Here is a 27875-nt window from a genome sequence, read left to right as displayed (position 1 = left end):
AATATTGTGTCATTTGTATAGTTGGCGGCGTTTTTTTTTTTTTTTTTTTTTTCCTCCTCCGTTGTACTCTCATATTCATGAAGAATAACACATTTCTCTATAAATATGATAGATTTATAACAAAGTTGAAAATTTGTGAAAAAGTGTTTTCTGAATGTGATTTAGTATAAAACCAGACGTGTAGATTCTTGTAGCAACAAAAGTTACTGGAAAACATACACAAGGTATGCAGAACAGCAGAAACAGGAAGGCTAAAGCAATTTGTGTAATTTCTAGCAGAGATTCTGTCTCGTACAATTAATGGAAGCTTAAGCTTCCCAAGAATATAAATAAAAAAATTCAGTTCTTAAATATATAGATTCCACAATTAACAACAAATGCTCTATATTTATCTTCAAAGCTTTGATTCAGCAATCAATCCATTCCTCTTCCTTTGAGTTTTTTATAGTTGAGTGGCAATGACCTTGTCGGTAAGCTTCCCAACAGTAGACAATACAGTAGCAGCAGTATACAAACAAAGAGAAATGGGAAACCTTGACTAAATGCGGTCCAAACTTTCAGTGACTTAAAGATTAGGCATTCGTCGTTGCCAAGGACCTACCTGCGTTCCAGGACAGCTAAAATTCAATATGATAATAAACGTAGCAAGAATCATCAGTCCTTATTAAAAAATATTTGCATGCTCTAAATTGATTTCTAAATCTTCAACAATGTCACTATCACAGAAGCATGTTAAGTCATAGACTAGAGCACATGGGAAGATAAAGGAAAAATATTTCTATCATGAAGTGGTAGAGTACTATATACTCGCATTATAATATAAAACTAAATAAAAGCTCATATAACAAATGAACAAATTAAGAACTGCTCACAGAAGTCCATACAATAAAAGTCCTTTTGTGACTGCCAAAAAGAAAATAGTCCTTAATTTTAGCAGTCAATTTATAACCAAGCAACATGATGATTCTTAAAGTAGATCCAGAGAGGAGTGAAGTTGATAATACTTAAATACACCATTTTAGTTGCTAACATTGCGATATCCAATTCAGGTGGGTGGGATCTCTTCATTGTTGGAAACTTGCAGTCAAACACTTAGCTTTAAGAAAGGCTTCAGCTCAAGGCTACAAGGTTTGAGTGATAACACTATAATATCCAATCCAGGTGAATACTAACATTGCAATATTCTAGTTGCAAACACTGCAGTACTGATAGCTTAATATGATTTTAGTTGCAATGGAACATTATGACCTCATTTCTCACGGTATCACTCATAAGCTATTATAAATGGATTCAGCTCAGGACCCCATGGTTAAAGTATTGCAAAATCTTACATTAGTAGAAAGATGGGCAGGTCATGATACTTAAGAACTGCTGTAAAGATGATACCAATTACCAAATGCGTGATGCAACTTTCTCTGCAGTCACATCCAACATTTATCCCTCCTTTCAACTAATATTGTCTATAACTATATGGTTTGATCAGCAACATCCTAGTTCAAGGACACACTCTCACTAATAGGTCAGGCTGCCACACGCCCACACTACAGTAGCAAAAAAGGAGTGAGCATCCAAAGGCCTGTCTGGATTCCAGGAAAAAGCAGCTTGCCTAATTGCTGCAGCTCAATTGTTACCACATAGGCACATAGGTACCTACAACATTATAAGTACCTTGATCTAATGAATTAAGCCTTCCGATATTGGATCTTAGCAAGTACTACATGAGGTATAGGTGTATCCCACAACAAAGCTGTCTCAACCACCTAGTACCAAGTAAAACAATACCTCCTTCCCCCCTCAATCTCAATGAAAGTCAAGCCTTTCAGAGTTCACGAGGAGGATTATATTATACATGAAAGTTCAAGTATTTGGAATATAGTTGACATTGGCAAAACAGAAAACTAACAAAGCCAGGTCATAGGTTAGCCAAAAGAACAAGAATTAGCTCTCTTCAATACTGGATAGGCAAGATTCAGCATCAAGAGAAAATTCAGACAAGGTCAATACCATTCCCCTAATATGGTATCCAACACCACCCGCACCACTACTTATGTGTAATGTGATTGATGAGTGATCTAGCACAAAACATTACATACCAGTGATCTGAATCCAATTTGAGTAATAGAATAATTACAATGATAAATAATTATTTAAACCACCTACTTGAGATAATAAATGAGAGTCCAATATGCCTCTCTTCTTACTGACTTACTTTGTTAGACACACTGAAAAGCCTACAGTTCACGCCTTCAAAGGGTTCCCATAAGACCAGAACAGTTTTAAGTGTATGTTTCTCACTCTGAACTAACTATAAAACACTTAGATATCAAATCCAAGTCAACTTTATTCCCTGCTCTGTTTGCACAATCCTCATTGCACCAACCACCCAAAGCTCATCACTTTCATTAAACAACCATCACTGCAACTCCTTCCTCACAGCTAACAAAACCAAAGAACCTTTCCATGATATAATCTATTAAGGAGATACTGAACCTTGTATAATGAAGCTCTCGTTGGCCATAATTTTAAAGATAGTTAAATAGTGGTGAAGTACATGATAATAACTATGAAGTTGACATCCTCATTAGTAGTATAGTGGGCTTAGGGATTGGAATTTGGATACCTTGTCCCAAAACTTCCACTTCATCAGAAGCATTTCCCAATTTCCGCAGACCGTACAGGGCATGATGGCACTAGTAAATAAATGCCAATATGCCATACAAGTTGCCCCATTGTAGACATACAACAATAAAATTTCCATTCCCCCAATGAAAAATGACATTTTGTGCAAAGTACATAAACAAAAGTACCATAATCAACGCTACCATGAAAAAACATGCAAATTTCATTTTTAGTTTTTTCAGACTAAACAAAGGAAATCAAACAGTCACCACCAAATTGACACATTAAACGAACCTGGCTTCGATATGAGGTTGATTCGAGACCGAGGCCCATCAAACATCCAACTATCCTCATCTAATGACTTAACTCCTTTATTAAGTGCATCCATCAAATCAGCTTTTAGTGCTGGAAATGCCAAAACAAACCAATCAATATATCAATAGACGACATCATATTAAACCGGAAAAGAAGACAGCCCAATACCCTAACTAATAGTTAATCTTTTATTGAAACAAAATAACAATTTCACACTCATAAAGTCATAATGCCACAATCTCCTCATAAAAAGGATTATAAATAAAAAGTATCATTGTATAATAAAATTAACAATCAACCCCATTATCGGAGGAAAGCTATAATTTTCATAGAAATAAATGTTAAACTAAAGGAATTAAATTTGACCATTAAAGCTTCCCAAAGACGAAAGCTAAACCTAAAGCTCCAAGCTTTAAATTCAAATACTTTCCATGATTTGAAATTAAATAGAGATTGAACAATTGCAGATGAATTATCAAATAAGGCGATAATCAAAGTAAAAAGGGGAAACCTTGGAAAGCGTCTTCCTTGGAGTCAAGGAGAGAGAGCAGTTGAGAAGAGGAGAAGTGAAAATCATCAACACCCAAATCACCGCTATTGTTGTGGTGGCTGCTGGTATTGCTGCTCCCGCTCCCGGCGCCTTGAAGCGCTGCCGTCGACATTGCCTCTGAGATCCACAGATAATGCTTAAGAACTTCTTGAGATCGTTTATTGGAAAAACAATATGGAGTTTTTTTTTTTTTTTTTTTTTTTTGGGTACAGAGAGCCCCAAGAGAGAAAATAAAAGTTTCTTTTGAGGACGCACCGTTTAATCTCGGTGACAATCAAATTTCACTTACTCTGGTTCACTTCAGCTTAATTTCAGTTTAATTCAACTCTAATTAATTCAATTTAGCTTCTAATTTCCTTGTATTATAAAATATTCATTTCAGCTTGGCTTCAATCAGTTCATTTCTGTTTAGTAAATGCGAACATACCCTATGTGCCTCAAAACCGCTATCAAAATTGCTATTTGGAGTGGCGGTAATATTTTAACCGATCGCAAAGTTACTCTTTCGCCCTCCGTGGTAAATAGATTTGTTTATCATGGAGATATACTAGTATTTTCTCGTTTCTTTTATACTTTATCCGTTTTTATATTATTGTATCATATAGGTTGGGCACAATTTTTATGATAGTAGGAAAAAATGAAGAGAAAGAGATGAATGCACAAAATCAACCATGTGACATAAACATAAACTAAAGAATCAAGTGTTGAAAGTAGCCTCCAAGTGGTGCAAAAATTAAAAAACGAAGAAAGTAATATTTTTTTCTCAAAAAATGGTAAGTTGGTAACAATTTATGCTAACTTTTTACGCATGTTATTAATTAAGCACTGAGAAAATATTTTAATATTAAAACAAATTAAAGAATTCAACATTTACAAATCATTGAATATGAACAAATATCGTACAAACATAATGAGGTTATGTGATCAATCTCCACTAAAAAGGTAACCAGAGGTGGGTTTAGAATACTAAATCTAGAGAGATATTTATCAGATAATTATACAGATATAACTAATATCAAAATTTTGAACCAAAAAAAGAAAACTTAAATATTTTTGGTGGGGCCGGTACCCTAGGTTCGCCATTGAAGCTAACCTTAATTGGGTGGTATTTCCTTACCCGTCTTCTCTTAACACTCAACGAGCCTTTTACGACCAAACATATTAGTGGAATTGGTGGGAAATTCACCTTGTGATTTAAAACTCAAAAGCTTAAGCCCCACCAACTACAAAATGCTTGAGATTGGAGTTAGTTGACAAAATTTAAAAGGTGTCGATTTAATAGGGTATTTCATCTAGAAGAGTCGAACGCTCTTGAAAATAGCGCTATGAAACATGATACACTTCGAGTCCAGGTGACGACACAAACAGAATTCAATAAACAAATTCAAAACGTAAAAGCTAATCCTTCCCTTTCCGCCTAAAATTCCTCCCCCCTCCTTCTTTCTTTCTCATTCAACTAACCCAAATTTTACCATCCTCAACTTTCTCTCTCCTCAATTTAGGGTTTCCGAAACTCCCGCCAGATCCACCGCCATCACCGCCGTCTTCCGCCGCCGTTCAATTTTCGCATCTGCATGACTAGCATCCGACACCAATTTCCACCGCCGGCGCTTTTTACCGTCACTTCCGGCAGCTCTTTTATCGTCGGCGATGTCTATCAAACCTTCGCGCTCCAATTCTCTTTCTGTAACCAGATCGGAACCTTCGAAGAGCACGCCGGTATAAATTTTTTCACTCGTATTAAGTTTAAGTGATGATGATTGTCGGATTTCGTATGAATTTCTGAAATTTTGTGCGATTTTGTTTGGTATGATGTTGTTTAGGTGTCGGAGCTTACGAATACGAGTGTCGTACCGAAGGAGATTATATCGGTTATCGATTCGTTGAAGCAACATGTTGAAGCTCAACGGCAAGTTTATGTCAAGGTGCATTTTCCAGAAACCAAATTTATTGTGTCTTGAAATTTTGCTTTGATTGGAAAGTAGAAGTTAGGTTTCGGTTTAATAACAATGTGGCATGTTGAAGGCTTATTTTAACCGATTTACGCGTATGGATGATTGGAATTAGTGTTTTTTTTTATTGTAATTACTGATGAATTAATAGCAATGCTGATGAAAGGATGGCATAAAGGCGGAATCTTTGAGTGTTTTTAAGTTGATTGTTTAAAATCAATTTTGAATAGGGTACATATCATGAGCATCATCTGGAAAGTTGGGTGGAATTAAGTTTTTTTTAAAGTATTTGTTAGTGAATGAAGGATTCTTGTTCTTATGATTTCATGCTTGTTTTCAGAACATAATGGAAGAAAACAGGCAAAAGTTGTGCAAAGTGACTTTAGGAAAAGAAAGAAAAAATGTGACTCCTAATGACTTGGAAAAGAATGCAGCTTTATTGGTAAAAAGGCAGACTGATGCAGTCAATATGCAAAACGGTATTGGAACTAGTACCGATGGTGACGGTGGCAATGTCTCACCTGAAGATACAGCAATTCTTCTAGGTTCACCTTTCCCTAATAAGAATACTATTCGAGCCATCAGAATTCCCGGAGTGAAGAGATTACCACCTTATACTACATGGATATTTTTGGACAGGTTTGTTAAGGTTAACATGTACTTTGATGAAAATATTCTTCACATAATGTTAATCATTATGCACATGCCATACTTCCATAGGTTTGTTTATGTTGTAATGCTATATCAACTTGATCCCCCTATTCAGGCTTCTGACCAACACTGTCATGTTTTGGATATGAGCTCCCCCCCCCCCCAAATATGTTGTGGCTGTCATAGGCTTTTGATGGTTTAGCTATGCATAAATTTATATTTTGTTTCTTGTACATATAATGGGGAATGTAGGGGTAGCCCCGGGTTAGGCTTATATAAAGGTGCTTTCATTGAAAGGGATTTCGCAACATGAAGAAAGAAATGAGTCAACGACATATTATATTGGACATGACTCTACACCACTGTTCAGTATTTGAAGTTTTTCCGTTTTCACAACTGAGAATTTAGAAACTTATCTATTTGATGATGCTTTTTTTTGGATCTTTTTAAATAAGCTAATTTGCAGACATTGTTTGCCTCATCTTTTTATAATTCAAATTGCTAGAACTAAAATATTATGTAAAATTTGTGTTGATAAGGACTTCTGTTGATTCCCTTAAATAATACACAAAGTTTTCATATGCTCACAGATTCACATTTACTTTTGTGAAAAAGGCTCCAACTATAGAACAATACTTGAAGGCCCTGAGCTATATAGCAGGAACATATAACTTTCTCTATAGGATAAATTTCGTGGTCTTGTATCTTCATAATGTTTCCCAGTAGCTTGCGCTATGTTTTCTTGCGTTAGTTTAAATTTGTTACAATCAATATAGCAAAGGATTTCTTTCCTGGGCCGTATGTGAAATGGTTAACTTTCTCGCACATGGTTTGAAATATTCTTATATTATACTGGGTAGGTTGGTACTCTAGCCTCCTAGATAAAGAAAGGGATACAAGTCAGTTTTATTTATAAGATGGTGAATATGCTGCGACGTAAAGGTGTTGGAAAGGGAAACTGTTGAGGCTGTCACGAGGAGGCCTTTCTCAAGAGCAGAATGTTTTCAATGAGTAGTTGAGTTCTTATTTATGGTTGATTGTCAATATGTGATTTTTGGTTTAGTCAAAGGTTTTACATCATGTAGTTGGTAATTTGCTGGATCACATACTTGAGGAGGAGGTTACTAGGGAATTGGGGTATAAAAGATAATAAATCCCTTAGTGCTGGATAGTAATTATGTATTTATTAAGCAAATGACGGTGTATAGTTTAAAGAGGTTTTTTTTTTTTTTTTTTGGAGAATGAATGAAAAATTCTTTTATAAAGTATCAAGGTGTTTAATGATTTGGACACTGGCATTGTGGGTTTGTGGATTTGGACATGTATCACACAATAATTAACAACTCTCCATTTTATCACTTTGGGTTTATAGTCTTTATACTAAAGCTCATACTATGGGCTTAAGTTTGTTTGTTTTTTTTTTCTAAAGTTTGTCTAATTGTATTTTTATCAACAGTTTTGGATAACATACTTCTAGGTGGTGCTTTCTTGTAAATAATCTTTCATCTTTAAGTGTGTTTAAAAAGGGTGGATAATAAGTGTATCCAAGCAGAATAGGTGATATTATGTTTCAATATGGTTTTCTTGGTGATACTATTGAATCTTCTTCAAGAGTGTACCTATCCTGTTTGAGATTTTTGAGCACATTTCAGAAGTGTGGTATTCAATTTGACCTCAATTAGTTGCTGTTTGTGGCTGGTCTGAACTTTTAGTATTTTGCTTTGGCTATATTTCTGTATTTACCAGGGTATATGGTTTTGTCTTCCTTGTTGCTTTCCTTGGGGTCCTTTTAAGAGTTAATACTAAGCTACCTGCTTTGGTTTTTTCACATGAGATAAATTGTTTTGGTCTTGATTTATAATGATTTAGTCTTGTCTGGTAAGACTGAAGGTCTGAAGTTTTACCCTAATATGTATGTGAAAATCTTATTGAATGGGATCTTGCTAGATTAATTTTATTGTGTACCGTTCCAATTACTCCATACCTAATTTTCAATATATTACTAATATAAAATTAACTCTTTTGGTAATAAAAGATGAAAATAGGAAAATCCTTCTAAAATCTTGTCTGGTTTGATTTGGTTTATTCTAATACTTTGGAAAATACCTTTCTAGTACAAGGTGAAGAAAACAAAACTCGTTTGGATTTTGTGACGTATAAGATCTCTTAGAGGTTGTGTAAATGGAAGGAGTTATACAAATAGATGAAATATTCTTGAAATGGGAATGAAGATTATGAATAGTTGGAACCGTGTATAATTTGTTCCGCTATATATTCCTGCTTATGGAGTTTCTATCCAACTTTATTGCAAGAAATGTGAAACTTAGATTTTATGTGGCAATCGTGAATATTGTTCCATTTTAATTTTGATTTCTATTGATCAAGGAGTATGAAGATGAAATATTCTTGAAATGGGAATGAGGATTATGAATAGTTGGAACCGTGTATAATTTGTTCCGCTATATATTCCTGCTTATGGAGTTTCTATCCAACTTTATTGCAAGAAATGTGAAACTTAGACTTTATGTGGCAATCGTGAATATTGTTCCATTTTAATTTTGATTTCCATTGATCAAGGAGTATGAAGGATGTTATAAAGTTACAACAAAACTTAACACATTTTTACAACATCTGGTAAGACTGAAGGTCTAAAGTTTTACCCTAGTATGTATGTGAAAATCTTATAGAATGGGATCTTGCTAGATTCATTTTATTGTGTATCGTTCCAATTACTCCATACATAATTTTCAAAATATTACTAATATAAAATTAACTCTTTTGGTAATAAAAGATGAAAATAGGAAAATCCTTCTAAAATCTTCTCTGGTTTGATTTGGTTTATTCTAATACTTTGGAAAATAAGTTTCTAGTACAAGGTGAGGAAAACAAAACTCGTTTGGATTTTGTGATGTATAAGATCTCTTAGAGGTAGTATAAATGGAAGGAGTTATACAAATAGATGAAATATTCTTGAAATGGGAATGAGGATTGTGAATAGTTGGAACCGTTATATATTCCTGCTTATAGAGTTTCTATCCAACTTTACTGCAAGAATTGTGAAACTTAGATTTTGTGTGGCAATCGTGAATATTGTTCCATTATAATTTCGATTTCATTGATCAAGGAGTTTGAAGGATGATATAAAGTTACAACAAAACTTAAAACATTTTTACAACAATTTAAAAGTGGGTTGTCAACTTGCCATTAAAGGCACCTTTGGTCCATGTTATTATAAAACTTGCAATCAAAAGAAACTTAAATTTTCTTTGAAGTAAATATGATGGTCAGAGGTGGACCCAGATTGTAGAATTTGATTGAATTGCATCGTATTAAGGAAGGTATGGAGTTTGGGTTTTAAAGCTTATGCATGTTTTCCGAGTGTTCTATAGGGCAATGGTTTTGTATTTTTGTTTGCCTTTGTTCAATGTTGTCAATGTCATGGATTTTGATTGTGCTTTTCATTCAGAAACCAAAGGATGACAGAAGACCAATCTGTGGTCGGTAGAAGGCGAATATATTATGATCCAAATGGCGGGGAGGCCCTAATTTGCAGTGACAGTGAGGAAGAAGTAATTGAGGATGAAGAAGACAAGAAGGATTTTGTTCGATCAGAAGATTACATCCTTCGGTTGGTATAGGCAACCCTTTCCATACGTGCTTTACTATTAATTGATTCCATGCTTTTTGTTTCTCATACGGTTTCTTTGCAGTGGACATTGCATCTTGTGTCCTATCTAAACACACATAACAATATATTTTCATAATCCAAAAAGAAAATAATAGCGTGATGTCCAGTATCTTTCCTTCTGCTGGAATTATATCCTCTCCCCCCTGCTCTATTGTCTCCTGTTACATAAGTAGAAATAAGGGCTGTATGCTGATACATCTTCACAGAGCTTATGAATATGTTATTATCTTTCATGGTAATCAAAGTCCTTCATTTGCTCTAGACCTATTGAATAAAATATGACTGTCAATTGTCAGTTAATGCTTTTTATGCTTTGTAAATGATTAATGAAGAGTTTGAGGAGGATACTAAATGCTTATGGTCCAGATTTTGAATGTTTATTTAAGTATTTAGAGAAGCCTCAATTTAATGAGAGAAATCAGCCCATTTGGTTGTCAAAGATCTTAATCCATATAACTCTCTCCTGCAGCTGAATTGTGTAGGGTGTCTGGTGTCTCACGTATAAATATATAATGTTCCTCTTTACTAGGTAACTGTTACTAATTTACCATATAGGATAAAGTACCCTATGTCTCTTAAACTTAGATATAGACTTGGATACATGAAAAAAAAGGAATTTTTTGATAAAAAAATTGTTGTTTAAAATTTTGAAAACTTAAATATTGAGTATTTCCTTTTTTTTCCCCCCTTTCTATAAGAATCAGTTTACGAATTACAGAAATCTGAGAAATTGGATTCAGTAAATTTTATTAATATGGTAATTATTTATTGGGTAAGCTGAGAGAAACTTAGAATGTGTGTTTTAAATTTGTATTGGGAAAAGGTGAGATTGTGACTGCAAGCCTGGAGAATTAAGATTCTCTCTAAAAAAAAAAGTAAGGTAAGTTTCATTAAATATTTATCTTTTCCTCTCCTGTTCTCAAACTTCCCACATGCCTCATTGCAACTGCCTTTTGATTTTTATTCACGTCTGTCTTTTTCACATCCTGTGTTTGCACCTGGATCAGATTGTGTTTACACATGTATGACGGGAATAATTGAAGAGTCCAAGCATTCTAGGGCAGAGCCAAAAATACATTTAAATGGAAAGTAGGTAGAAGAAAAAATAGTGGGAGTATAAGAAGTCTTCTTTTCTTTGCATAATGGTGTAATGATGTAATCTTAACTTTTTATAACCTTTTTTTTTTTTTTTTTTTTTTTTGTTCTTGGTGGTTTTACTTTTCTACTTAACTTTTTATAACTTTTTGCTGATTATCATGATCTTGCCGTGATTTATCTCATTCTTGTTGTTTGCTTAATTCTAGAATGACAGTTAAGGAAGTTGGTTTATCAGATGCTGTTTTGGACTTACTTGGGCAGTGTTTTTCCAAAAAACCTAGTGATATCAAGGTATTTAGGAGGAAGACATTATTATGTTTTTTTTTTTCCTTGAAGAAGTAACCGTGGTGTTTGTTGCTTTACTGTTACATGCTATCCGATACACTGGTCAGAGTGTGAACTTCGGTCCAGCTGTTTCCCATTATTTCTGTGCTTTTCTTACAGAGAAATGAAACACCGTCAAACGTCTTATACAGGCAAGATATGAAATTCTTTGTGAAGAAGAGAAGGCTATGGCAGGTGTAAGAAATGGGGATACCATGGAGACTTCAGAAAATTCAAACCCATATCTTGATAAAGATTTGGAAGGAGCTTTGGATTCTTTTGACAACCTGTTCTGTCGCCGGTGTTACGTAACTACTGTCTTTGACCTTCTTGAGATTTTTTTTTTATTGTTTATCTTCTTAGTCTAACCTTTTGTTGTTGATTCTTTTATTGGCAGGTTTTTGATTGTAGATTGCATGGGTGCTCACAGGATCTCATCTTTCCTGTAAGTTCATAGCATATTGCTCAAAATTTACTTCCCCCCCCCCCCCCCTTTTCTATTGCCTGATGCATCTCTCTCTATCTCTCTCATTTAATATTAATTTTGTAGACTGAGAAACATCCCTGGAGCTCTTCGGAGGAGGCAAATGTACCATGTGGTTTGCACTGCTATCGTACGGTGCGTTTGTTATTTTGATGAATACAATGGGAGGGGGAAATGTTAGCAATAATTCTATTTTTAATTTTATTAGAAAGTTGGATCTCTTAATCTTAATGCATAGACCAATCTGCTTATGTAGGCTCCTAAGTGTGAAGGTGATTCCGCAGTCATCTCCCAAAAATTTTATGGCTCTGAAGCTAAGCCTGGCCCTTCGTCTGATGATGGTTTTGCTGGGGTGTCACCAAGAAAGAAGTCTATTGGTTCTTCTAACAAACGAAAGGGAAAATCCACTCAAAGTGAAAGTGCCTCGTCACATGCAAGAAATACATCTGATAGCAGTGATTCAGATGAAAATCTTTTTCAAGATAACAATTCTGTTAACCAATCTTCTATCCATTCTAAGGGTAAGTTGATCGGGAAATCTGGAGCCCGCAAAAGTAGGAATAAGCGAGCTGCTGAAAAGATAGTGGTTGCAATCCAGAAGAGGCACAAAAAGATAGTGGCTCAAGATGCTGATTCAGTCAACGCTGGACCTTCCTTGTCTAGAGATATGAAGCTTCGATCTCGGGCACGCAAGGAGGATAATGTTGCAAGTTTTTCACACAAGAAAGGAAATTTAAGCACTGGTGAAAGGTCAAGGAAGGCTTCACCAGCTGTGGGAAGCTCCAAGTCAAACTGTGAGACTCCTAGTGATCTTTTAAATGTGGCATCTAACGATCAATCTACTTGTCATTTGGATGACGTGTCAAAGAAAGAAGAACTTGTAGATGAAAGCCCTGGAAAACTAGAAGTTAATAATGACAGCTCATGGAAGGCTCTTGAAAAAGCACTTTATGAGAAGGGTTTGGAGATTTTCGGCAGGAACAGGTCATTTCAATATCTGTGTTTCCATAGATTTAAATTACCTTTGTGGTATATTTGAGCTTATCTGTATTACATGGACTTGGGTACGAGTATGCAACAAGGGTATATGTCATGAATAGGACATTTTTAAAAAGCATTTGCATTTTTTTTGCCTGAATAGAAATGCCCAGTAGTGAATATTTATGTCGGAGGCATGGGTATTTAATACTTGACTCTTGGTGAATTGAAAAGTCTATGTGATATACTTGTAGAATTTAATTCGCATATGACATATCTCTTGGCCAATTTCACTGATGGAAATGATGAAGATAAAATAACTTAGTAAATGTGGTAGTAAGCTATAGTAAGATAGTAATTCAAGTATAACTCTGTCATCATGCAATATATATATGAAGTCCTAACTGTTTGTAGAAAATATAAAAGGGAATTATGGTTTCTTCTACATGGAACAAATTTTGCTCTTGTACAGTATACAAAGATAATAAGATTTGTTTATAATTTATTGTAAACAATTGTTTAGTTAGTGGTTTAACTGAGGGGCTGCTTTGCTTATTTATAGTATTACATGATTTCGGCTTTTGGTCTAAGGCTTACTCATTGATCTGTATTGCTTAACTCTATGTTTTCCGTCATGCAGTTGCCTGATTGCTAGAAACCTTTTGAATGGACTGAAGACATGTTCAGAGGTCTATCAGTACATGAATCACTTGAATAATAATCTATCCTACCAAGGCGGTGATGATGGGACAAACCTTGACTGCACTGAAACTATGGTTAGTTACCGGATTCTGGTCCTGATGGTGTTAAGAGTTGCATATATATGTCCGTGACTTATGTTTATTATCTATTGGTGTGTACATTTTAGGGCAATGACATCAGGAGGAGATCAAGATATGTTCGGCGGAGAGGTAGAGTTCGCCGTTTGAAGTATACATGGAAGTCCACAGGTTACCATTCAATTAGAAAGCGGATTTCAGAGAGAAAAGATCAGCCTTGTCGACAGTATAATCCTTGTGGGTGTGAATCTTATTGCGGAAAGCAGTGTTCATGTCTTTTAAATGGTACATGCTGTGAGAAATATTGCGGGTGAGTTTTTATTTTTCAGAGTGGGTTGGAACGGAGTATTTAAACCTCCGCTTACTTTTTGTGATTAAACTTCTAATTTCACCAGTTTAACTCAGCTTACTGATTTCATTGCTAAATGGTGCCAATCTCTCTTCATGTAGGTGTCCTAAGAACTGCAAAAATAGATTCCGGGGCTGTCACTGTGCTAAAAGTCAATGCAGAAGCCGTCAATGTCCGTGCTTTGCTGCAGATAGGGAGTGTGATCCAGATGTCTGTCGTAATTGTTGGGTGAGGTGAGCCCATGTATTTTATTATGGCAGTTTGTACTTTATCATATGAATGAATACTGTAGATGTAGAGCAGTTGTAGCAGATTAAGAGTGTCTAAGATTTTTCAAAAGTACCAACTGTATATGAGATGCAAGAATTAGTAAAGAGCAATATGATATATACCACGTATTTATCAGTTGCTGTGGCTTGTGGCATTGTCATGAAAAAGGCTTGTAATTTTTTTAATGACATGCTCCCGTATAACTTGTTATTCCATTGTATCCATATTAATATTGAAGTTATACTGTCGGTACATTATAATTGAAGAGTCATGTTTCAAGGCATTACTTATGCAGTAAATTTAAAATAGTTATGATGAGTTGATTAAGTTAATGGACAATAGTTTATAACTTTGACTTGACATTGAGCAAATGAAGGGGATCTGAAAATGGTATTTTGATTATAATTATGTTCAATTTTAACATTTGGGTAGTTAGATGCAAAGCATGCACCAGTGCTTGGATACGTTACTTTAGATTCATTGCTAACAAATGGTTACCTTTTTAATCTTTATCTGCAGCTGCGGTGATGGTACACTCGGTGTCCCAAATCAAAGAGGTGACAATTATGGATGTAGAAATATGAAGTTATTGCTCAAGCAACAACAGCGGGTAAATTTTCCTCCCTTTTTTTTTGTTAAATGTAAAAGGCTAGAGTTCTAGTAGGTAAAATTAATTGAAAATATAAATTAAGCAGAAAATGTACTACCTCCGTTTTACATTTTTTGCGACTTTTACCAAACACGTCCGCTACACAGTTTTTTGCAACTTTCCAAAATTTTCCATTTTTAGTTAAGGGTTTTTTTTTTATTTTTTTATTTTTTTTAACTAGAATTACTAAAATACCCTTACTTAATTTTTCATAAACTCAATTAGATACTTAAAACAAAACTTAATAAAATACTAATCTAACTTAATTTCACTAATTATTTCCACCAAAGTTAATTCATCATCCTCCCAACCAACCATATCAATTCATCTCGTTCATTCCTCCAATATTCATCTAATGATTCTAATCGATCTTCATCAAATTCTTTCCAGATTCTTTTTCCAGAAATCAAACCCCCAACATTCACCTTCATCTTCAATTCCCCAATTTTTTTCTCTCCTATAATCTGGTCTGATTTCTTCTTTGGATCTGCTCCTCTCTCTCTCCATCTACCCACGAAGACAAACCACATCACAAGGGCAGTGAAGCTAGGTTTGGGATGGTGGGTTTTTTTGTTAAGGGATGGTGGTGCGGCTGGTGGTGGGTGGTTTTGGCTGTCGTCGTTTTGCCCGAAATTAAACCTCCGTGAATTAGGCGTTCTCTAGCGAGGTGACCTCGAAATAGACGTCGTCGCACGCAGGCGTTGGGTGGGTCGTTTGATCGGATCTCTGAGGTTGAAGATGAGGTCGGATGTTGGGCGGAGGAAGCGAGAGGGCTGGGGTTAGATGGGTTGTGTTGGTGGTTTTGGGGGTCGGGGAGTGCTGGCTGGGTGATTTCAGGGTCCCAATGGTAGAGGTCGGCCGGCTATTTAGGGGGGTTGGCCGGCCGGTTTCCAGTGAGATTGAGGGTTGGGGTTAGGGTTCCGGCAAGGTTAGTGGGTGGGGAAAGGGTGGGTGTTTGCAGCAACGACAAGGTTTTGGGCGGTTATGGTGGTTTCAGGGAGATCCGAACTGTGAAAAAGGTGGTCAGTGGTGGTGATGGAAGTTTGGCGGGTGGTAGGGGTGTTGGCCAAGTGGTGGTGTTGACAGTGCAAGTGGTTGTCAGGTGGATGTTGGTGCCCTTGGTGGTGATACGGTTAATAAATAATTATCCACTTTCTTTCTATTTCCCTCTTAATCATATGCCCAAACATTTGTTAATCTCCATTTCTCATTTTTTTTGCCTAGGAGTCCGTGTCGAATCCAAAGTTGCAAAAAATGTGAAACGGAGGTAGTATTTGGAAATTAAGACCTAGCTAAAAGCTGGCCTTTTCAAAAAATGCTAGTTGAAATTTTGAGGGCTTAACCGAACTCTGATCTAAATTGGCTGTGGTGTATAGGAATGGCTTAAATTTCTTATTTATATGAATAGATAGCTGTGGTATGTGATCATCTAAAATGGATCGGGGATATTGGTATGAATGGAACAAAGTTGTCTTAGGGGGTTACTTTAAAACTTTTAATAGATTGGTGTGTAAGAGTATGATCTAATTTTGCTATCTAAGTATTTGAGTAGTTATCTTGTTACGTACAAACATGGTAGTAAACCAGTGTTGTATGTATGTTACATGGTAGCAAAGAGGCTAGATAACAAAACTTTAATTACATCAGCGTTAGGATTACAGCCATCCAAAAGCAAAATTAGAATGTATGTTGGAGGAACCATCTTAATTTCTAAATGTTCGCGAGTGGCACTTTCCTTCCTACAGCTCTTTGCTAGGATATCTGCTTCTCTCTAATTTGTGTAATGCACTGCTTCTTATGAGTTTTATTTATCAAAAGGTTACTTAAGTTGTCTTTCGCTGCAATATTGGGTTTATACTTTATAGTAGATTAGGGTTTCTATTTTTGCAATGACTGAGAATGCCGGAAGTGTTGAACCCCTAATTCTCAAGCTAAGTGTGCTGATTTGATACAAGTACTGGGTTTTAGGTTTGGTTGGAGAAGATTACTGCACCTCTTCTCTTTTAAATTGACCAAAGAATAGAAAGGAGAGTATTGTCCTACCCTGCCAGAGGGAGAGAGGTGATTAGGTTTGATTGGCTATTATGTATGCATTTATGTTGAATTGAGAAAACGATACCCAAATTTAAGCCTAGACTAATGATGCTGTTTGTGGCTGCAGCATGTGATTATCTCATGTCTAGGATATCATATGACACTAAGGGGTTTTTTTTTTTTTTTCGTTTTCGTTGTGCAGGTTTTACTTGGCAGGTCTGATGTTTCTGGTTGGGGAGCATTTCTTAAGGTGATAATTCTCAAATTCACAACACTGATGTTTATTTTTTCTGCTTCTTGCATAAGGCTTAGTTTCTACCCCTTTTTCAGAATGGTGTTGGAAAGCATGAATACCTTGGAGAGTACACTGGAGAATTAATCTCACACCGGGAAGCTGATAAACGTGGAAAGATATATGACCGTGAAAACTCTTCATTTCTTTTCAATCTAAATGACCAGGTCTGAGTATTGGATTTTTAATTTTGCAGTTTTAGATAGGACTTATTATTGGTGGCTTGTTCTCTCTTTATTAACAGTTGTATCTTCTGATTGTGCAGTTTGTTCTAGATGCTTATCGAAAAGGGGACAAGTTGAAATTTGCCAATCACTCTCCTGATCCGAATTGCTATGCAAAGGTAAGTCTTTGCGTATGAAAACAGAATTTTACGGTTATATAGCATAGACCTCCAGGTGCTGTTTGTATTCACTGATCATCAAATGGGCATAGTTGCCGGAAAATATCATTTATGGTTTGTTACCATGGCAGGTTATTATGGTAGCTGGTGACCATCGAGTGGGCATATTTGCCAAGGAACGAATAAATGCAGGGGAAGAACTTTTCTATGATTATCGTTATGAACCAGATCGAGCTCCAGCCTGGGCCCGCAAACCTGAGGAACCTGGATCAAAAAAAGATGCTGCAGGGCCTTCCAATGGCCGTGCAAAGAAGCTCGCTTAATCCATTACAAATCTAGTCGGAGTCAAGAAATCATTTTTTTTGTCATTCTTTACAGGTCGAGCATCATTCATATGAGCGGTGAAATCCTAACAACTGACATCCCTTTATTAAGGGAATTTTTTTGGATTCAATTCACATTCTAACTCAAATGTATCTACATACATTGTATTAGGATGCTGAATTCACCTACTACCCTGATAGAATTCAACAACACTATTTATTTGACATCCGATTTTTATGGAATTAATGCAAGGCAAAAAGTGATTCTTGTATAGTTTTGCATTCTTGGCAATTTATAGTAATTCAAAATTTTCAGTACATCTCATCTAAACATGACGGTTCCTTTTTTTTTTTTTTTTGCTCCATCGTCTCCATATTATAAATCGATACTAAATCTAACACATTTAACTTACTACTTCGTATGAATTACTGAATTAGTAAGATACCACCCAAAAAACTGAGTAAGATTTAGTAATTTTAAATTATAAATTACTTTTACAAGATTTTGAACTTCTACTTATTCTCTGAAAAGTAAAAAGCTATTTTCTCTGTTTTACTTGCAATATACGAGTATATGTGTTTTTTTCTTCTTTGTTTGTCAATGGAACTTTAATTGTTGCTATCTTTAGCTATGGATTTATTAAAAGTTAACTATTATTTTTAAATATAATCCACATTGAAATATAATCTCACAAGGTTTTAAACGATTATATATTGTTCTTGAATGATAAATCATGATACCACGAGATGAACTTGAATGTAAATACTATCTCTGTTTCATATTATTTGCAATCGTTGCAAATAATGTAAAATGGAGGTAGTAGTTGAATATAAATCACTGTTATTTATAATTAATGTTCACTTTGGTGCAAACAAATTGATCATGGATTGGTCCCTACATGTAGAGTGATTACATTTAACAAGTGGATCATGTCCCTAAATTAGGGAAGGAAATATTAAGAATATTGGTTAAACACATTATTATGCCTTTCTGTCGCACATTCCTAAGGCAAAAGTTAATTGCTTTAAAGCCAATTTCAACCTTTGATAGGCTAAGGTTCATTTTTATATTTGCTCTTACGTTGCCCAATGCTAAATAATACTCTATAAATTTATACAATATCCACTTTATAATTTTTATGATTATATTGTTGACTACTAAATTTATTTTCTAAATAAATATGCATACTTTTTTGTTTACCTTGTGGTAGGTATGGAAATTGAGACAAATTTATCAAGATCTCACGTCAGTTCATTATTTCCTATATCAATGGATATTATTGGTCAAAGTTTTTCTCCATACAAATGAAATCCTTAAAAAACACAAATATAAGGAAATATATAGAGTAATCATCTGTATAAATGCAAGCAAGTACATACATGGTACAAGTCCGAATTTGTTAAAGTGAAAGTTGAAGGTGTAATGGCTGAATCAAGAAGTGAAGATGCAACATCAAAGTTAGTGCAGGAAATTGCACAGAAAGGGGAAGAAGTCCCAGAAAGTTACATGATTAAAAATGATGTTATTTCTCCAGCCATTGATGCTTCCTCTAATTTATGGGAGGAAACTTTGTTGATTGATTTCTCTCAACTTTCCCCTGTTTCTTCATCAACTCAAAATGAACTTGCCAAGCTTCATTCTGCTCTAAAGAACTGGGGTTGCTTTCAGGTTGTTCTTTCTTTTTTGTAGTCTTTGACTTTTTTATGTTCTTTGGACTTAGTAAATCTAGTGTTCTAATAAGCTTAATAATGATGCAAATCTTAGCTTTGAACATCTTATTGATAGATCCCTAGGGACTCTAATGTCCCTCAGCTCGCGGGTTTGAGACTTTGAGTTTATTTCAATCTAGATATCAGGCTGATCATTTCGTGCATCATAAATTTAACATGATTAGTGTTTTATGTTATGTTTTTTTTTTTTTTTTTTTTTTTTTTTGTGGTTTGTGTTGTTAATCAGGTTATAAACCATGGGATGACAAGTTTATTTCTGGATGAGTTGCTTGATGTTTCTAGGCAATTTTTTGCTCTTCCTTTGGAGGAAAAGCTAAAATGTTCAATAACAGAAGATTTTTTTAATGGATATGGGAATGCTTCAGTAATTTCTGGAGATCAAACTCTGAACTGGAATGATAGACTCTTTCTTACAGTTTATCCAGAGGAAAAACGCAGGCTCCAAGTTTGGCCTCAGAAGCCGCGTAAGTTCAGGTACATGTTCATGTAATTCAACCATTAAGGCTCTTTAGACTTCATCATTCGTGTAATTGTTTGTTAATCAAGATTTATATTTTCAGATTAGAGCTGATTTTTCTTTGCTGACTTTCTCAAGTACTTTTTTCATATGCAAATTAACTTGTAATTTCTCCAAAGTATAAGAACAAGGCCTATATATATACCATTAGTATATTTGATTTCATTAAATGTATGGAAGACTAACATATGATAGATTATTGTGACCTCAGAGAAGTTTTACATGAGTTCTCTTTGAGTTTGAGAAAGATGTTAGAAGTGTTTCTAAAAGCCATGGCGCGGTCTCTAGGATTGAAGGAAGATATCTTCTTAAAAGAACATGGTGAACAAGGATCTATAGACACAAGATTTGGAATCTATCCACGTTGTTCGCGGCCTGATAAAGTTTATGGTGTTCATCCACATTCAGATAGATCCTCTATTACAGTACTTCTACCAGACAAAGATGTGCCGGAAGGCCTGCATATCCAGAAAGACGATCAATGGTTCAAGGTTCCAGTCATCCCTGGTGCTTTATTTGTTAATCTTGGTGATTATGCAGAGGTAATTGACTCAACTCGAATGAGCTAAAACTTACTGAATTTGTTATTGTGTTATTGCCTGGTTATCTCTCAAACAATCTACACTATTATCTTGTATGTTAGATCCTAAAAAACACGCGTTACACCTATTCTTATTATGTTTAATAAGCTAGAGTTTTATGATCTGTGGACTTTAATTGCAGGTTATGAGTAATGGTATATTCAAGAGTGTAGTTCACAGGGTGGTGACTAACTCGGAAAGGGAAAGGTTCTCAGTGGCTGCATTCTGTACTCCAGAACCCGAAAATGAAGTTGGGCCAATTACTGAATTGATTAGTAGTAATCAACCACAAATGTACAAGAAGGTGAACATGAAAACTTACAAACAGTTGTTCTTTGAGACCTATCCTCAGGGCAAAAGGGTGCTTGATGCGCTCAAAATTTAGCACTAAGAATTGATAGATTTCTCCATTTTTATTATATTGTTGTAAGACCGGTGTCACTAACGTATGTTTGTCCTGTTCATTAAGAGATCGTTCCATTTAATAAGGGGACTTTTTATGGATTTGACCTTCGTAGTAATCTGTGGCCTATTAGGCTATTTCCTGCTCATCCATGCATCTCTACGACTATAATGCATCAATCATATAGTATATGAACACCGCAGAATGTCAAAGTGTGCAAATTATAATAAAACAGAGTGAATAAAAATGAATATCCATCTTAACATGCTTTAACATGAAATGAATAAAAATATATGTACACATCTGGAGCCTGTGATGTACACATATGGCTTTAACATAAAATTAATATGCATCTCTAAGACCAACTATATTGCATCAATCATCGTACACATAATAGTATCTGGAGCCTTTGATGAGGATATTCCTAATATATATGTACTCTATCGACATGTTAAAACCATATCATTGTTTAAACTATATGAGAAGAGAATATTCAAAATACATCGCTATCAATATGTTTAAAATATAGCATTGTTGCTTCATTTGATGCAAACAAGCTAAAATATTGTTGTTTGCTTATAGTTAATTATATACTTGTGTATGGATTAGTCCTTACCTACATGTAGAAGTAATGTAATCAATAGGAATAACAATTGTATTATCTTCACCAAAAAATGAAATAAAATTGTACTACACCCCTTAATTTGAAAATAATTACTCGTTTATTATCATTAATTCATTATTCAATGTATACATGCCCATTTTTATGATTTAATATTGCACATTATTAGTACTTTAATTTGTACCATCTCCTTAATTTACTAATTGCAATATAAAAAAATATATGGTACAGCTAATTAGTAAAGGAGATAATACGACAAAGTGCAAATGATTATTTGTATTTTAATGATGATATTTCACATTGATTATCAGTACATACGTTCTTTAATTTGTATCATCTTCTTTACTAATTGCTACATAAAAAAAGACTTGGTATAACTAATTAGTAAACGATAATACGACAAAGCACTAATGTTTATTTTATAAATACTAGAGTAGCAAATATTTTTTATTAATTGAAACGTTTTCAGGGGGTAAGTGCACAAGTTCAGCCATTATTATTTTAATATTTTTAATTATTAATAAGCAATAATTGGAGAGTAATCTAATAAGTGTGTGAATAGTGCTATAATTAAAACATTTGAATTTAAGAAACACGGAGCGAGGTAGTATATGATTGCTAATATAAAGTCAATACCTACCTATGTACATGATCTGTGCAAGCTACATGTCCGAGTTTTGTTGCTGATAAATACAGATAACAAATAAAACATTTAGTTAGAGTGAAAGTTGAAGGTGTAATGGATGAATCAAAAAAAGACGATGTAATATCAAAGTTAGTGCAGGAAATAGGAAAGAAAGGGGAGGAAATCCCACAAAAATACATGATTAAAAATGATGTAATTTCTCCAGCCATTGATGCCTCTACCAATCTATGGGAAGAAACTTTGTTGATCGATTTCGATCTTATTTCCACTGGTTCTTCATCTGCTCATCAAGATGAACTTTCAAAGCTTCATTCTGCTTTCAAAAATTGGGGTTGTTTCCAGGTTTTTTTTTTTTTTTAGGGAATTTTATTCAATTCCCGTGTAGCTAGTGATTTAAATATTGCGTATATTCTCTATGAATGTTGTATGTTTATGTTAATTGTTGGCGGTTTTTGTTAATGAATAGGTTATAAACCATGGGATGACAAGTTTATTTCTGGACGAGTTGATTGACGTTTCAAGGCAGTTTTTTGCACTTCCTTTAGAGGAAAAACTAATGTACTCGGTTATGGAAGATGTTTACAATGATAGACTCTTTCTTACAGTTTATCCCGAGGATCAACGCAAGCTCCAATTTTGCCCTCAGAAGCCGCAAAAATTCAGGTATAAATCAGTCACAATAACTACAAGTATTTTTTTTTCCGAGTTTAAGAACAAGGCCGGCCTAAATAATTGACATTGTTACATGGTACTTATCACTGCATTCACTAGTATATATATTTGATTTCGTTAAATAAATGTGGAATTTCTAACATAGTGTTATCTGTATGTGATAAATCATTGGACTCAGTGAAATTCTTCATGAATTTTTACTAAATTTGAGAATGATGTTTGAAGTCATCCTTAAAGCCATGGCGCGATCTCTGGAATTAAGAGAGGACTGCTTCTTAAAAGATCATGGTGAACGTGGACTCTTGGAGACAAGATTTGCATTCTATCCACCTTGTTCGCGGCCTGATAAAGTTTATGGTGTTCGTCCACACTCAGACAGATCCTTTGTTTCAATGGTTTTGCCAGACAAAAATGTGCCGGAGAGTCTGCATATCCTGAAAGATGATAAGTGGTTCTATGTTCCAGTCATCCCCGGAGCTCTAGTAGTTGTTCTTGGTGATCTTGCAGAGGTAACTGACTCAATTATACACTAATACATCTAAGCCAATCCGCAAAAATTAGTATTGCAGATGTTTTTGTTGATCTTAGCTAGAGTTTTTTTTTTGGGGGGACTGAACTTGCAGGCTATGAGTAATGGTGTATTCAAGAGTGTAATACACAGGGTGATGACTAATTTGGAAAGAGAGAGGCATTCAGTGTCTGCATTTTATACTCCAGAACCCGAAGATGATGTGGGGCCGATTAATGAATTGATTAGTGTTAATCAACCAGAATTGTATAAGAAGCTGAGCATGAAAATTTACGACCAACTCTTCCTTGAGACTTTTTCTCAGGACATAAGGGTGCTTGATGCTCTCATAATTAAGCACTAGCATCAACTTTAGCATCATATCTTACGAGCTGTTTTTCAATAAATTTAATAAGTTTCAACTCCTCGAGTGTATTTAGTATTGTGCTTAATGAACATCAGAGACCTGGTAGATTTCTCGAGGTTTCTAATGAGCCACATTAGTTTATTTTATTATCGTAAAAAAAAAAATGCCGTATGGCTAGTGTCGCTAGAGCTATCAAAAGTTAACCCGATTCGAAATACTGACTCAAACCCGATTATTAACCGACCCATCTGAACCCGAAACAATGATGACCCAAATCCGACCTGAAACAAACCCTAGACCCGAGTTGACCCTAGTATGTGAGACCCGAACATGAACTAACCTGGAGATGACCTGACTCGAATGTAACCCGTAAATTATAGACCTGAACCGAACCCGTCTTGAACCGAAATTGACCCAAACCTGTTTTAACCCGTCAAAACACGAATTTAACCCGACCTGAATTTAACCCAACTTGTTCCTAACCCGAACCGAGGTTTAACCCAACCTGTTACAAACCTAACCTGAAATCAACCCGACTTGTTATTAACCTGATCCAAATTCAACCAGACTTGTTATTGACCCGACCCGAATTTTACCACACCTATTACCAACCCGACCAAAAATTCAACCCGATCTGTTACTAACCCGACTCGAAATCAACACGACTTGTTATTAACCCGACCTAAATTCAACCCAAATTGTTCCTGACCCGATTTCAAATCACCTTAAATGCAATTTAGACCACCTTATTATTGTTGATTAAAGCATTTTTTCTAGGTAGACCAAGTCGGTCCAGGCCAGCAAAAGAAAGGAGCATCATCCGCAAATTTAAGAGTCAAATATAGTATGTATTTGTTGTATGGTCAAAGGAGATAAATATCTTCCTAAATTATAGACTATAGTTCCCAGTATATTGCCATATATATTATAGTCAAAGGAAATAATTAGCTTAATAAAAATGATAATTATCTATTTATAGTTAGTTGAACCCGAATATGACCACACTTGGAAATGACCCGACCTGATTGTAACCTGCAAATTATTGACTTGAACATAACCCGACTTGAATCCAGGAATGAACCGACTTGAAAATGACCCAACCTAATTATAACCCGCAAATTATTGACTTGAACCGAACCCAAATTAAACCCGAGAATTACCCGACTTGAAAATGACCCGACTTGATTGTAACCCGCAAATTATTGAGTTGAATTGAACCCGACTCAAACCCGAGAATGACCCAACCTGATTATAACCCGCAAATTATTGACTTGAACCCAACCCTACTCGAACCCGAGAATAAACCCTAACCCCTTTTAACCCGTGAAAACTCGAATTAAACCCGACCTATTTTTCACCCGACCCAAATGTAACCCTACCTGTTATTAATTCGACCCAAACCCGATAAGAAGTATGACACGATGTGACCCGACTAAAGCATGACCTAACCCAAACCCGACCTGCATAGGTTATGGAATTAATCCGAATTCACCCGAGCCGAACTAACCTGACCCACTCTAACCGACCCAAACCTGACTCGTTTACCCGAATTGACAGCTCTACCCGAAACCTCCAAATTTTCTCAAAAAGCGTGAATATTATTCTTCAATTTTGGAATTTTTTGTCTTTTTTAATCCGAAAATAAAAATTGTCGAAATGTTTACCATGGTCACTAATATCCTCCGGGAGTCAAATTGGCTGGGTGGAACCATCCAATTTGCCTTTAAACGACCAATTTACCGGTTGACAACTTGCACCGATTTCATTAACTCAAGCCTACCACGAACATTTATGACAACAAACAATGATCATATATGGTTCCAAACGACATTATATTACCCTGAAATGTATCCCCTATAATCTAAAGGTTTTTCGGCACCGGGTCCCGAAACCTCCAAAATTTCTTAAAAAGCGTGGATATTAGCCTTCAATTTTGGAATTTTTTTTACTTTTTTTCGCCCGAAAACAAAAATTGCCGAAATGTTTACCATGATTCCTAATACCCTCCAGGAGTCCGTTTGGGTGGGTGGAACCATCCTATTTTCCTTTAAACGACCAATTTACCGGTTTACCACTTGCACAGATTCCATTAACTCAAGCCTAACACGAACATTTATGACAACATATAATGATCATATATGGTTCCAAACGGCATTACATGACCTCGAGATATAATCCAAAAATTTCAAGACTTTTCGACACCGGGGCTGAAAATCTGCAAAATTTCTCAAAAAACGTGGATTTTAGCCTTCAATTTTTGAATTTTTTTCACCAGGAAATAAAATTGCCGAAATGTTTACCATGGTCCCTAATATCCTCCGAGAGTCCAATTAGGTGGGTGGAACCATCCAATTTGCCTTTAAACGGCTACTTTATCGGGTTACAATTTGCGCCGATTTCATTAACTCAAGTCTACCCGAACATTTATGACAACAAATAATGATCATATATGGTTCCAAACTACATTATATAACCATGAGATGTATTCCCTAGAATCTCAAGACTTTTCGATACCGGGCCCCAAAACATCCAAAATTTCTCAAATACCATGGATAATTAGCCTTTATTTTTTGAATTTTTAGACTTTTTTCGCCCGAAAATAATCATTGCCGAAATTTTTACCATGTTTCAATTCCTAATAACCTTCGACAGTCCAATTGGGTGAGTGCAACCATCCAAACTGCCTTTACACGACCTATTTACCGAATTACAACTTGCACCGATTTCATTAAATCAAGCCTACCACGAACATTTTTGACAACATATAATGATCATATATGGTTCCAAACGTCATTATATGACCCCGAGATGTATTCCTAAAAATCTCAAGTCTTTTCGACATCGTGCCCTGAAACCTTCAAATTTTCTCAAAAAGCATGGATATGTTATAAGCCTTCAATTTTGGATTTTTTTTGATTTTTTTTTGCCCGGAAATAAAAATTGGCGAAATTTTTACCATGGTCCCTAATACCCTTCGAGAGTCCAATTGGGTGGGTTGAACTATCCAATTTGCCTTTAAATGACCAATTTACCGGTTTACAACTTGTACCGATTTCATTAAATCAAGCCTACCACGAACATTTATGACAACATATAATGATCATAAATGGATTCAAACGGAATTATATGACCCTTAGATGTATCCCCTTGAATTTCAAAACTTTTCTACACTGGTCCCCGAAACCTCCAAAATTTTTTAAAAAACGTGGATATTAGTCTTCAATTTTGAAATTTTTTGACTTTTTTTCGTTCGAAAAAAAAAATTGTCGAAATGTTTAGCATGGTCCCTAATACATTTTGGGAGTCCAATTGGGTGGGTGCAACCATCCAATTTGCCTTTAAAAGGCCTATTTACCGGTTTATAACTTGCACTGATTTCATAAAATCAAGCTTACCACGAACATTTATGACAACATATAATGATCATATATGGTTCTAAACGTCATTATATAACCCCGAGATGTATTCCCTTAAATCTCAAACTTTTCAACACCGGGCCTCGAAACCTCCAAAATTTCTCAAAAAGTGTGAATAGCCTTCAATTTTGTAATTTTTTTGACTTTTTTTTGTCCGAAAATAAAAATTGCCAAAATGTTTACCATGGTCCTTAATACCCTACGGGAGTCCAATTGGGTGTGTGGAACCATCCAATTTTCTTTTAAACAGGCAATTTACCGGTTTACAATTTGCACCGATTTACCGGTTTACAACGGCCAATTTAATTAATTTGCACAAAACTCGACTTGAACTGAAATTGACCCAAACCCGTTTTAACTCTTCAAAACTCAAATATAACCCGTCTTGTTACTAACTTGACCTGAAATCGGCCCGACCCATTCCTAACCTGACCTGTTATTGACATGACCCAAATTCAACTCGACTTGTTATTGACCCGACCCGAATTTTACCAGACCCATTATTTACCCGACCCAAAAATTCAACTCGATCTGTTACTAACCCGACTCGAAATTAACACGACTTGTTATTGATCCGACCTAAATTCAACCCAAATTGTTCCTGACCTGATTTTAAATCACCCTAAATGCAATTTAGACCACCTTACTTATAATTGTTGATCAAAGCATTTTGTCTTGGGAGATCTAGTCGAACCAGGCCAACAAAGGAAAGGA

The 27875-nt window shown here is 35.3% G+C and overlaps 4 protein-coding genes across 5 annotated transcripts; 3 read left to right on the top strand and 1 right to left on the bottom strand.

Annotated features, from left to right (window-relative positions):
- Positions 1–225: 225 nt before the first annotated feature.
- LOC110730143 (protein SAMBA-like) lies at positions 226–3707 on the bottom strand. Its single transcript, XM_021909918.1, has 3 exons — positions 3446–3707; positions 2914–3024; positions 226–601 (listed from the first exon to the last, which is right to left on the bottom strand). The coding sequence occupies exons 1-3, from the start codon at positions 3594–3596 to the stop codon at positions 573–575; spliced, it is 291 nt and encodes a 96-aa protein (XP_021765610.1). The 5' UTR covers positions 3597–3707; the 3' UTR covers positions 226–572.
- Positions 3708–4841: 1134 nt separating this feature from the next.
- Positions 4842–18018, top strand: LOC110730142 (histone-lysine N-methyltransferase CLF-like). 2 transcript variants are annotated; one of them, XM_021909916.1, is made up of 17 exons: positions 4843–5203; positions 5308–5409; positions 5777–6075; positions 9554–9715; positions 11080–11164; positions 11350–11505; positions 11595–11642; positions 11748–11816; positions 11938–12665; positions 13300–13435; positions 13528–13748; positions 13889–14020; positions 14577–14667; positions 16943–16990; positions 17071–17199; positions 17298–17375; positions 17507–18018. In XM_021909916.1, the coding sequence occupies exons 1-17, from the start codon at positions 5135–5137 to the stop codon at positions 17696–17698; spliced, it is 2745 nt and encodes a 914-aa protein (XP_021765608.1). In that variant the 5' UTR covers positions 4843–5134; the 3' UTR covers positions 17699–18018. The 2 variants fall into 2 exon arrangements, with proteins under 2 accessions (XP_021765609.1, XP_021765608.1); XM_021909917.1 differs by lacking the exon at positions 11080–11164 and having other exon boundaries at positions 4842–5203; positions 9554–9719.
- Positions 18019–18894: 876 nt separating this feature from the next.
- LOC110730141 (protein SRG1-like) lies at positions 18895–21031 on the top strand. The gene is made up of 4 exons (XM_021909915.1): positions 18895–19367; positions 19656–19903; positions 20158–20488; positions 20670–21031. Exons 1-4 carry the CDS (start codon positions 19122–19124, stop codon positions 20910–20912), a joined length of 1068 nt encoding a protein of 355 aa, XP_021765607.1. The 5' UTR covers positions 18895–19121; the 3' UTR covers positions 20913–21031.
- Positions 21032–22134: 1103 nt separating this feature from the next.
- LOC110729983 (codeine O-demethylase-like) lies at positions 22135–24279 on the top strand. The gene is made up of 4 exons (XM_021909770.1): positions 22135–22540; positions 22665–22861; positions 23049–23379; positions 23494–24279. Exons 1-4 carry the CDS (start codon positions 22292–22294, stop codon positions 23740–23742), a joined length of 1026 nt encoding a protein of 341 aa, XP_021765462.1. The 5' UTR covers positions 22135–22291; the 3' UTR covers positions 23743–24279.
- The last annotated feature ends 3596 nt before the right edge of the window (positions 24280–27875 follow it).

Source organism: Chenopodium quinoa, unplaced genomic scaffold (assembly GCF_001683475.1).
Source record: "Chenopodium quinoa cultivar QQ74 unplaced genomic scaffold, ASM168347v1, whole genome shotgun sequence".
NCBI classification, from domain to species: Eukaryota; Viridiplantae; Streptophyta; class Magnoliopsida; order Caryophyllales; family Amaranthaceae; genus Chenopodium; species Chenopodium quinoa.
This window is presented reverse-complemented; position numbering and strand designations above follow the sequence as displayed.